Here is a 13024-nt window from a genome sequence, read left to right as displayed (position 1 = left end):
AAACGCCACCGGGGGGCACTCATTCAATTGGCTGCCGTTCATTTCGAACGGCTGGATGTATTTCAGTTGGTAGCTGCATTGCCGCAAAATGCCACCGGAGGGCACTCATTAAATTTGAGGTTGTTCATTTCCAATGGCTGGATGCAATTCTAATGGTAGCTGCAATGCCGCAAAACGCCACCGGATTGCACTCATTAAATCGGCGGTTGTTCATTTCGAACGGCGGGATGTACTTCCAGTCGTAGCTGCATTGCCGCAAAAACACCACCTAAGGGCACTCATTAAATCAGCGGTTGTTCACTTCCAACGGCAGGATGTATTTCCAATGGTAGCTGCATTGCCGCAAAACGCCACCGGAGGGCACTCATTAAATCGGCGGGCGATCATTTTGAGCGGCGGGATGTACTTCCAATGGTAGCTGCATTGCCGCAAAAACGCCACCGGAGGGAACTCATTAAATCGGTGGCCGTTAATTTCCAACGGCTGAATGTATTTCCAATGGTAGCTGCATTGCCGCAAAAACGCCAACTGAGGGAACTCATTAAATCGGTGGCCCTTCATTTCGAATGGCTGGATGTTTTTCCAATGGTAGCTGCATTGCCGCTAAAACGCCACCTGAGGGAGCTCATAAGTCGGCGGCCGTTCATTTCCAACGGCTCAATGTATTTTTTAATGGTAGCTTCATTGCCGCAAAAACGCCACCGGAGGGCACTCATTAAATCGTCGGCCGTTAATTTCCAACAGCTGGATGTATTTCCAATGGTAGCTGTATTGCCGCAAAAACGCCATCGGAGGGCACTCATTAAATAGGCGGCTGTTCGGTTTCAAACGGCTGGATGTATTTCCAATGGTAGCTGCATTGCTGCAAAAATGCCACCGGAGGGCATTCATTAAATCGGTGGCCGTTAATTTCCAACGGCTCAATGTATTTCCAATGGCAGTTGCAGTGCCGAAAATCCCCAACTGAGTGCACTCATTAAATCGGCGGCTGTTCATTACCAACGGCTCAATGTATTTTCAATGGTAGCTGCATTGCCCCAACAATGCCACCGGAGGGCACTCTTTAAGTCAGATGCCATTCATTTCGAACGGCTGGATGTATTTTCAATGGTAGCTGCATTGCCGCAAAAACGCCACCGGAGGGTTCTCATTAAATCGGCGGCCGTTCATTTCGAACGGCTGGATGGATTTCCAATGCTAGCTGCATTGCCGCAAAAACGCCACCGGAGGGCACTCATAAATCGGTGGCCGTTCATTTCCAACGGCTGAATGTATTTCCAATGTTAGCTGCATTGCCGCAAAAACGCCACCAAGGGCATTTCTAAATTGGCAGCCGTTCATTTCCAACGGCTCAATGTGTTTCCAACGGTAGCTGCATTGCCGCAAAAAACGCCACCGAGGGGCACTCATTAAATTGGCGGCCGTTCATTTTGAATGGCTGGATATATTTCCTATGGTGGCTGAATTGCTGCAAAAACGCCACCGAGGGCACTCATTGAATTGGCAGGCGTTCATTTCCAACAATTCAATGTATTCCCAATCGTAGCAGCATTGCCGCAAAAACGCCACCGGAGGGCATTCGTTAAATCGGCAGCCGTTCATTTCGAACGGCTGGATGTATTACCAATGCTAGCTTCATTGCCGCTGTAGGAGAAAATGTAGGTTCGATAATCTTTTAAGTCTTCTTTCGTGATTGAATTAAGTACATCGGAAACCAGCCATGAGGGGGAGCCTTTTATTTCGTCATCCCAAAAGAACTCAGAGAACTCCAGACATAACAATGCTTTTATAGCTTCAGTTTGAGTACAACCCATAAGCGGCCCTAGTCCTCAGTAATCAACAAGGAAGATGCTGTCGTACCCTTATTAGGACATGTTGTTCGCCTCAGTTTGCTCAGAGAGTCCTTGAAGAAGGGCCTTGCAGGTCTCATGCCCTTTTAGGGAAACTCAACTGTCTTGCCAAGGATCTTCTCGAATGATGTCAACATTCCCTCACTACTGTAAGCAATGTAAGCAAGTCTTTCTACATTTCTAAATGTATGCAACTCTATTCTACAAATGCAAGTCTATTTTCCACAACACCGCAAAAATGCCACCGGAGGGCACTCATTAAATCGGCGGCTGTTCATTTCCAACGGCTGGATGTATTTCCAATGGTAGCTGCATTGCCGCAAAAATGCCACCGGAGGGCACTCATTAAATCGGTGGCCGTTAATTTCCAACGGCTCAATGTCTTTCCAATGGTAGATGCATTGCCACAAAAACGCCAACTGAGGGGACACATTAAATCGGTTGCCGTTCATTTCCAACGGCTGGATGTATTTCCAATGGTAGTTGCATTGCCGCAAAAACGCCACCTGGGCGCTGTTCATTTCGAACGGCTTGATGTATTTCCAATGGTAGCTGCATTGCTGCAAAAACGCCACCGGAGGGTACTCATTAAATCGGCGGCTGTTCATTTCCAATGGGCGGATGTATTTCCAATGGTAGCTGCCTTGCTGCAAAAACGCCATCGAGGGCATTCATTAAATAGGCGGCCGTTCATTTCCAACTTCTCATTGTATTTCCAATGGTAGCTGCATTGCTGCAAACACGCAACCGGAGACACTCATTAAATCGGCTGCCGTTCATTTCCAACGGCTCGATGTAGTTCCAATGGGTGCTGCATTGCCCCAAAAACGCCACTGGAGGGAACTCGTTAAATTGGCGACCGTTCATTTCCAATGACTCATTGTATTTCCAATGGTAGCTGCATTGCTGCAAAAACGCAACCGGAGACACTCATTAAATCGGCTGCTGTTCATTTCCAACAGCTTGATGTATTTGTTAGCCCATTTGTAGCAATGACAATAAAGGTATGTTCTATTCTATTCTATTCTATTTCCAATGGTAGTTGCATTGCCGCAAAAAGCGACCGGAGGGATCTCATTAAATCGGCGGCCGTTCATTTCCAACGGCTCGATGTATTTCCAATGCTAAGTGCATTGCTGCAAGAATGCCACCGGAGGGCACTCATTAAATCGGCGGCTGTTCATTTCGAACAGCTGGATGTATTGTAGCTGCATTGCCGCAAAAACGCCACCGGAGGGCACTCATTAAATCAGCGGCCGTTCATTTCGAATGGCTGGATGTATTTCCAACGGTAGCTGCATTGCCGCAAAAATGCCACTGGAGGGCACACCTTTTAATCGGCGGCCGTTCATTTCCAACGGCTGGATGTAGTTCCATTGGTAGTTGCATTGCCGCAAATACGCCACCTGGGCGCTCATTAAATCTGCGGCTGTTCATTTCGAACGGCTTGATGTATTTCCAATGGTAGCTGCATTGCTGCAAAAACGCCACCGGAGGGTACTCATTAAATCGGCGGCTGTTCATTTCCAATGGGCGGATGTATTTCCAATGGTAGCTGCCTTGCTGCAAAAACGCCATCGAGGGCATTCATTAAATAGGCGGCCGTTCATTTCCAACTGCTCATTGTATTTCCAATGGTAGCTGCATTGCTGCAAAAACGCAACCGGAGACACTCATTAAATCGGCTGCCGTTCATTTCCAACGGCTCGATGTAGTTCCAATGGGTGCTGCATTGCCCCAAAAACGCTACTGGAGGGAACTCATTAAATTGGTGACCGTTCATTTCCAATGATTCATTGTATTTCCAATGGTAGCTGCATTGCTGCAAAAACGCAAGCGGAGACATTCATTAAATCGGCTGCCGTTCATTTCCAACAGCTTGATGTATTTCCAATGGTTGTTGCATTGCCGCAAAAAGCGACCGGAGGGATCTCATTAAATCGGCGGCTATTCATTTCCAACGGCTCGATGTATTTCCAATGCTAAGTGCATTGCTGCAAGAATGCCACCGGAGGGCACTCATTAAATCGGCGGCTGTTCATTTCGAACAGCTTGACGTATTTCCAATGGTGGCTTCATTGCCCCAAAAACGCCACCGGAGGGATTTCATTAAATCGGCGGACGTTCATTTCCAACAGCTCATTGTATTTCCATTGGTAGCTGCATTTCCTCAAAAACGCCACCGAGGGCACACATTTATTCGGCGGCCGTTCATTTCCAACGGCACGAAGTATTTCCAATGGTAGTTGCATTGCCCCAAAGACGCCACCGGAGGGCATTCATTAAATCGGTGGCTGTTCATATCCAACGGCTCATTGTATTTCCAATGGTAGCTGCATTGCCGCAAAAACGCCACCGGAGACAGTCATTAAATCGGCTTCCGTTCATTTTCAACGGCTGGATGTATTTCCAATGGTAGCTGCATTGCCGCAAAAACGCCACCGGAGGGAACTCATTAAATCGGCAGCTGTTCATTTCGAACAGCTTGACGTATTTCCAATGGTGACTTAATTGCCGCAAAAACGCCACCGGTGGGCACTCATTAAATCGGCGGCCGTTCATTTCCAACGGCTCGATGTATTTCCAATGGTAAGTGCATTGCCGCATGAACGCCACCGGAGGGCACTCATTAAATCGGGGGCTGTTCATTTCGAACAGCTCGATGTATTTCCAATGGTAGCTAAATTGCCGCAAGAACGCCACCGGAGGGCACTCATTAAATCGGCGGCTGTTCATTTCGAACAGCTTGACATATTTCCAATGGTGGCTTCATTGCCCCCAAAACGCCACCGGAGAGCACTCATTAAATCGGCGGCGGTTCATTTCCAACGGCACGAAGTATTTCCAATGGTAGTTGCATTCTCCCAAAAACGCCACCGGAGGGCACTCATTAAATCGGTGGCTGTTCATATCCAACGGCTCATTGTATTTCCAATGGTAGCTGCATTGCCGCAAAAACGCCACTGGAGACAGTCATTAAATCGGCTTCCGTTCATTTTCAACGGCTGGATGTATTTCCAATGGTAGCTGCATTGCCGAAAAAACGCCACCGGAGGGCACTCATTAAGTAGGCGGCAGTTGTTGTGCCCAAATCCGACTCCTGTGCAAATTCCTCCCCCCCTTCGCGTGAACGCGCATTCTGCTGCGCTTCCAACAAAAGCGATCGTATTCTATATAAAACGCTTATTAAAACAATAAAGCGAGCTAATTATAACAATTGGGAGATCCTTGTCAATATAACGCGTTTATTTAAACAATAAAGCGCTATTGTATTCTACAAATTGCGTCCGTCAACGCGGATGCAAAAGTTACAATTGTAAATGTACACTTCCGACAAAAGCGATCGTATTCTATATAATACGCTATTTTAAAAAATAAAGTGAGCTAATCATAACAATTGGGAGATCCTAGTCTATATAACGTGTTTATTCAAACAATAAAGTGCGATCGTATTCTACAAAATGCGTTTGTTAACGCAGATGAAAAATTCACCAACGTCAATGTACGCCAGACCTGGGCACTCCGGTCCTGGAGGGCCATATGTTCTGCATGATTTTTGAGGTTTCTCTGATCCAATACAGGGGATTCCAATCACCAGTATCGTTAACGAGCACTTGCTAGCTTGCTAACGAGGTTATAATTTGTATCACCTGAGTTAAAGAAGAGCAAACTTCAAAATCTGGCAGGACGTATGCCCCTCCAGGACCGGAGTGCCCAGGTCTGATATACGCTCACATTTAGGCCAATCCCCTAAAATAGTTTAAAAAACTGTAGGAGCTAAGAATCACACTATCACAGCAAAGACACTCCGCAATCATTTTGTCTCGGGCTTAAAATGACACAAAGATTTCCCTTTCCATTTCTGAGTTCCGTCCAAAATGTTCCCTTTTTTTTTGTCCAAGCAATTTGTACTGAAAAAATATTTGACCAAAAAGACCAACATTTAGCACTTTTGAGGTAAAATATTTTATTTAAGTTTATAAGTGCTCCATATGTGTATGTAGATAGATGGATAGACTGGCTGGCTGGCTGGCTGGCTGGCTGCTAGACAGACAGATAGAAAGACAGACAGATAGAAAGACAGATGGACAGACGGACAGACGGACGGACGGATGGACAGGCACATAGATTGACAGACATATACAAAGATTGACGGACAGACAGACACAAAATAGCCCTTCTAGAGGGACGTGTCCCTGAGCTAGAGCAGTTTAAAAGGAAAATGTTAGGTGCCGCGGACACCACTGCTAGCGTGGGTTGTAGCGAACCTGCTAGTCCGGTTAGCATTAGCCCTAAACGGCATGCTAATCAAGGTTAGCCAATCCAGTCACATAATAAGTTCAGCCCCCTAGCTAGTCCCACTCCACCCCGGTCTACTGGAGCCCGCACCCTAGTTATAGGTGACTCCATCACCCGTAACATAAAGATTAGCACCCCAGCCACAATTATGTGTATATCTGGGGCCAGAGCACCCGACATTGAGGCTAATTTGAGGGAGCTGACATGCAAATCTAGACACCAGGACAGGGCTAGCTACACCGATATAGTCATTCACGTCGGCTCTAATGATACTAAAATGAGGCAATCTGAGATTACAAAGGAAAATATTGCTAGGACCTGTAATCTCGCCAGAAAGATGACTCTGCATCTGTAATTGTCTCTGGCCCCTTGCCTGCGAGAGGCAATGATGAGAGGTTTAGCAGACTAGTCTCACTAAACCGGTGGCTGGCAAGTTTCTGTAGTCAGCAGGGATTTAGGTATGTGGATAACTGGCCTGCTTTCTGGGGCCGACCTGACCTGCTTAGGAGAAACGGCCTTCACCCTAACTGGGAAGGTGCTCTCACTCTTTCTAAAAATATATTACTGTTTAAGCCTTCCATGACAGGGTACACTAGTGCAGGCCAGGTCACAGGTGATGAACCTGAGTGAACCTGTGATCACGGGTGTGGAGTCTGTATTGCTAGGGCTAACTAGCGCTATGCTAGATTCACATAGTTTTTGTAGTTTAGAGCGTTCCATTGCCTGCACCACACACCCTGAACTGTACTGTGTTCAATAGCATCTTCTTCTGTGCTTCTTACCTCTGATTTTCCCTTGTTAGGTGAGGAGGGAGAAGAAATAACATTATTTTCTACCACTAGTCATCCTGCTACTCCACCTGTCAACAATATTCCTGTGGTATGGAATTCGGGCCGCATCTGCCGCCATGCAAAGCACAAGACGCAGGACTGGCAGTATAATCCTGTGGAGGTTACCACCAAGGTAACCATAAGGTTCAAAACTCGGGAAAGTGCTCAGCTCAGTCCACAGTGCTGAAGCTTGGCCTTCTGAATATTAGATCACTAGCCTCCAAAGCTTTACTTGTCAACGACCTTATTAATGAAAACAATCATAAACTTGTTGGCCCTTGTGAGACCTGGTTAAAACCAAATGAGTTTGTAGTGTTAAATGAGGCTTCTCCCTCTAACTTTGTCGGAAAGTAAGTTGAAATTTACTCCTGGTACCCCTACTGTTATTAAAACGTTTTAAGCACTTGTTATGAGGTCTTTTATGTCAACACCAATTTATGTAGTTGTTGTGTATCGCCCACCCTGACCATACTTAAATTTTTTGGATGAATTTTCGGAACTGTTAGTAACTTATGCGGACAATGTTGTAATTATTGGTGATTTTAATGTTCACATAAAATCAAATTCACTTGCAAATTCTTTTAAGTCACTGATTGATACATTTGGTTTCAATCAAATAGTTGATGTGCCCACTCATAAAGATGGGAACACTCTAGATCTTGTTCTGACCCGGGGCGTAGTAGCCTCAAATGTTACAGTGTTACCTTATCCTAATGCCATCTCTGATCACGATCTTGTTAAGTGAGAGGTGCTGTTCAATGTTTACAGTAATAAGGAAAATTTAGGTTTTAGCAGTCGCAATATCCGCCCTGCAATGGGATTAATTTTAAAAGAACTATTACCTACGGTAACTGCAGCCTTCCCTTCGTACACTGGGTCTGTTGACTCACTCACAAACAACTTTAATACTGCTTTGGTTAATGTTCTTGTTTCTGTGGCGCCCCTAAGGCATACATTTCGACCTAAGAAGCATACACCTTGGTTTACTGAAGAAACCAGGTCACTCAAACAAGGTTGCAGGAAACTTAAACGAAATTGACGCACTACAAAGCTGGAGGTCTTCCGACTGGCCTGGTGTGACAGCTTGCTGAAATATAAAGTAGCTCTTGCCTCAGCTAAAGCATCGTTTTTCTCTAAGATTATCGTTATACATAAGAGTAATCTGAAATTTTTGTTTGTCACAATTGCGAAACCTTCCAGACAACAACTTAACCCAAATAGCTCTACTTATTCTGCTGATGACTTTATGGAATGTTTTAATAGAAATATTCAACTCATTAGGAATGAAATTTTAAATGTACGCTCTACAACCTCGTCCTACCTCAAAAATGTGGAGGTGTTAAGAAAGGAATGTGTCGGCGGTTGTTTAGAAACATTCTCCAGTTTCAATGATTTGTCCTTTGATAGTCTAACACAGATGGTTAGTAGGGCCAAACAAACTACTTGCCTGCTTGATCCGTTTCCAGTTTCATTGGTGAAGGATCTGTTTGGGATCTTAGGACCATCAGTTTAAAATATTATTAATATATCGCTATCCTTGGGTATTATTCCTTTAGCTTTCAAGTCTGCCGTCATTAAACCCTTGCTTAAGCAACCTAACCTTGATCCAGAAAGCCTAGGTAATTATAGGCCAGTGTCAAATCTGCCATTTTTACTTGAAAAGGTCGTTGCACAGCAGCTAAATGACTTCGTGTCAGAAAATACCCTCTTTTGAACTGGCCAGTCAGCATTTAGGGCAAATCACTCTTCTGAGACAGCCCTGGCTAAAGTAACCAATGATCTCCTTTTAGCAATATATTCCGGTGCCTCATCAATGTTACTGCTACTGGATCTCAGTGCTGCTTTTGATACTGTCGACCACAACATATTGCTTGTTCGTCTGGAATGCATTGGTATCTCAGGAACTGTACTCTGGTGTTTTAGGTCCGACCTGTCAGACAGGATGCAACGTGTTAACTAAGGCAATCTGACCTCTAAACACTCTGATGTCCCCTGTGGAACACCACTTGGTGACATTATCTGCAAGTATAATCTTAGTTTCCATTTCTATGCAGATGGCACTCAACTGTATGTGCCACTGGAGACAACTGGACAGTTAAATTTTCAAAATCTGGAGGCTTGCCTTACTGAGATTCAAAGATGGATGTCACTTATTTTTTTGCGCCTTAACCGAGAAAAAAACTGAAATGTCGATTATTGGTCCAGCTCACTGTTGTGAGTTTTTTTTTCAAACACTGCCCTGAACCTAGACAAATGTAATATCACCCATAGTGACTCGGGTCAAAAATCTAGGTGTTATATTTGATCCTAATCCGTCGTTTCAGTCACACGTGAAAAATATTACTAGAATAGTTTTCTACCACCTCCGTAATATTGCGAAGATTCGTTTGATGCTGTCCAAATCAGATGCAGAGGTTTTAATTCATGCGTTTATTACTTCTCGGCTTGATGACTGTAATGCAGGGGTCGGGAACCTTTTTGACTCAAAGAGCCATAAAAGCAAAAAATATTAATTTTATTTTGGGAAAGAGCCACGCCATATATTATGAGACAAATGTACTAAATTGCTAAACCCGCACCCCAGACAAAAGCTTAGTCTTCAGCACATTTATTTTTGATGATTTGATAAAAATTATGAAAAGAGAATAATGCCAGAGCCCCTGTCCCAAAATCAACAAACATACCACTTGTCTCTTTCTTGCAATTACTCAAGATCGGTTAAACTCCTTTTGACCCTTTTTTTCATATATATTGGTTTCAAAACCAGATGCAAGCAGTTATTGTGTAAAAACGTCACAACATTCTGCAAATAGGGAGCCTGATGAGCTCACTTTTGGCGCAGACAGCGTAGGGCGAGAGATGGGAGGGAGTGCTTGCACTTTTTGCATAGCTCCACCCATCCCTCCCACTCACCCAATCAAATGACTAAGTTCTCTTCCGGTGTTTTAGCGTATTTACAGTTCTGTGGATTCATCATAAGGTATCTGAACACTGAACACAGATTATATAGTGAACTTTTATATAAAGGATTCTTTAGCGTTGTAAAACCAAAACGAGTTTTTTTTCCCCCTTTTTTTGTGTGTTACTTGACTGTAAATTGTAGTGAAAAACGTGCCCTATATATACTGCAAAGTAATATCCTGTTATTTAGCTTTGGTTTGGCTTTGCGTGTATCAGAATAGGATAGACAACTCAAGTTTTAAGCAAGATGGAGAAATTTTGCATGCAATCAAATTTGTCTCTGAGCCACAGATACTCATAGAAAGAGCCATATATGGCTCGTGAGCCATAGGTTCCCGACCCCTGCTGTAATGTATTGCTTTCTGGTCTCCCCATGTCTAGGTTCAGAATGCGGCAGCTAGACTTTTGACTAAGACGAAAAAGTTTGAGCATATTACTCCTGTATTGGCCAACTTACACTGGCTCCCAGTCCACTTAAGATGTGACTTTAAGGTTCTCTTATTAACATACAAATGTTTGCATGGACTTGCACCCTCTTATCTGATTTGATTTCCCCCTATGTTCCTGCACGGAGTCTCCTCTCGGAAAATGCCGGTTTACTTGTGACTCCGAGAGCCAAGAAGTCTGCAGGCTTGAGAGCGTTCTCCATCCGGGCCTCGGTGCTATTGAATGCCCTGCCTCCGGAGATAAGATCTGCAACCTCAATGGAAGTTTTTAAATCAAGGCTTAAGACACACTTCTTTTCCAAAGCTTATGATTGATGCCCACCTCATATTCTGTACTGTCCTGTCTTTTTCCGACTGCCTGGCTGGTGGTGATACGAAGGAGAAGGACGATTTGAGATGAGTCAGTGGACCAGCGTTTGACCTGAAGCATGTCAACGCCTGCATTGACCAGCTGGCAGAGATGGGAAGCTGCGTCGTGGCCGTCATAGACTTTCTGGACTAATTTACAGGCTGGGGGCGTCGTTGCTGTCATGCACTTTCCGGACAAATTTTCAACATGTTACCTAGTGTTTACTATGTTTGTGTACTGTAATGCTAAATCTAATTCACCCTGGTCATCCTGAAAGGGGGATTACCACTTGTGAGGTCCCATCTCAAGGTTTCTCTTTTTCCTCACGCTGAGGTTTTGAGTTGTTCCTTGCCCGCATGTTGGTTTAAGATCAGGTAATTAGTTTTGATTGCTTCAGCAAGGCACGATTACATTGCCAAGTGCTGTAAGCACAGGGCAATGTAGTTGTGCTTGCAACTATTATAATCCTCCGAGATATTATTATTATATCTATCTTCTTCCGCCGACTTTTAACGGGGAACTCCTCCCAGAGCTTTTAGAATACCCCATCGATTCATATATCAAAAATTTCGGCCCGACCGGGACTCTTGTTGTGTGTCTATTCACAGCGATAGGAGTCCCCATCCGGAATAATGGGTTTTGAAATTCTCCCATCCGTAATACATGGGCCCATTCATTTCTATGGGTAGTCATGGAAACGAGGGCTTTTCCAGACGGTAGTCATAGTAAGCAGGGACTGTCCAGGGTGGCCCGACCCAAATTTCCTTTAACCATGGGTAAATGGTGAATTCCAAAGAGTGGATGCTAGCGAGAGGATGCTAACTATGTGCGCCGCTAGCAAAGTGTTGGGCTGGCATAGCCAGCCACAACATTAGCGCAAGCTAGCTGTAAACACTGTTGGTGATCAGTTGCCAGCCCAAGTATTAGCGATGAGAGGTTGATGCTATGCTTACTAATGCTAGCAGTAAAAACTGTTGGTGACAAGTTGGGCTGGCTAAGCCAGCCCAAGTATTCGCTCAAGCTAGCTGTAAACACTGCCAGCAATGGGTTAGGCTGGCACAGCCAGCCCAAGTATTAGCGCAAGCTAGCTGTAAACACTGTCGGCAATGCTAACTTCTTCATAGTAAAATTTTTTGGTAATTTTGGCTACATTTTAACGACTTCATATTTACAACTTATGCTAATGGCCTCATGTTAATGAGTTATGCTAACAGGTACATTTTAAAAAGTGATGCTAACGGCTAAATGCTAACTTTTTCATGCTAAAATTTTTTGGTAAAGGCAATATTTTAATGACTTCATATTTACAAATTATGCCAATGGTCTCATGTTCACTGCAAAAATTGAAAGTATGGACTAGTGTAATTTACTTGAATTCAGTGTATTTATCTGATCACAATTTTTTGGGACTTATTTACTTATTCAGGCTGAAGATAGTTAAGATACTATCACTTGTTTCAAGAAAATTAATATTGTGCCAACTAACTTATATTATTCAAGTAATTGTAAGCAAATGTATCTTAAATTGTCGAAGAGATAGCCTAGAGGCATATTAACAACTCAGCTTAAGGATATTTTTTACTTGTTTCAAGACTCACATCAACTTGTTTTAAGAATGGAACCCAACTCATTGAGATAATGTAAGAATTGATTTTATGAATCATCATATGTATTCATTTACTCAGGTACAATTCAGTGTCGCAGTGTGAATGGTTGTTTGTCTGTTTGTGTTAGCCATGTGATGAGGTGGCGACTCAACCAGGGTGTACCCTGCCTTACGCCCGAGGTAAATGGGATAGGCTCCAGCCCTCCCACCCGTGACCCCGAAAGGGACAAAGCGGTAGAAGATGGGTGGATGGATGGACAATTTAGTGTTCAATATTAAACCTTTTACTCTTGGTACGATGTTTTAAGAATAGACATTAGCCAGTTAAGGTAGCAGGTGTAGCCTTAACTATAAAGCAATGTGGGAAACAATGTCTAGTCTGTAAATGTCACTAAACTTAAACATGATTTTATCAATTTAGTCGACCATTAACAATAACAAAGCATGAACTTTTCTCAAAACACTGTGGGGAATACCTCAACTACTTTAAGTTATAGCTATGGTTACATGTTTGGTAGACGCCTTCATCCAACATGACATACCCATCAAAACACCAATATAATGTTAAAAAAAAAATAATCAGGAGATTTGTGTAAGAGGTCCTTAAGTTTGATTGGCTTGTAGGCACAACAGCACTCATGCAGTTTCCATCTTAATCCCCAGCTCTGCATTTCACCACATGG

At 43.8% G+C, this 13024-nt stretch overlaps 1 protein-coding gene across 3 annotated transcripts in view; it reads left to right on the top strand.

The window, feature by feature from the left end:
- The window catches only part of LOC148354588 (uncharacterized), a 51812-nt gene that overhangs the window by 28295 nt on the left and 10493 nt on the right, over positions 1-13024 (top strand). For all 3 annotated transcript variants that reach the window (XM_088349713.1, XM_088349712.1, XM_088349714.1), the window contains exon 2: positions 6952-7112. In XM_088349713.1, coding sequence (XP_088205839.1) covers positions 6952-7112 — 161 coding nt within the window. The remainder of the gene's footprint in view (positions 1-6951; positions 7113-13024) is intronic.

Source organism: Urocampus carinirostris, chromosome 12, assembly GCF_059441175.1.
Source record: "Urocampus carinirostris isolate Australia breed hairy pipefish chromosome 12, RoL_Ucar_1.0, whole genome shotgun sequence".
Taxonomy (NCBI): domain Eukaryota; kingdom Metazoa; phylum Chordata; class Actinopteri; order Syngnathiformes; family Syngnathidae; genus Urocampus; species Urocampus carinirostris.
This window is presented reverse-complemented; position numbering and strand designations above follow the sequence as displayed.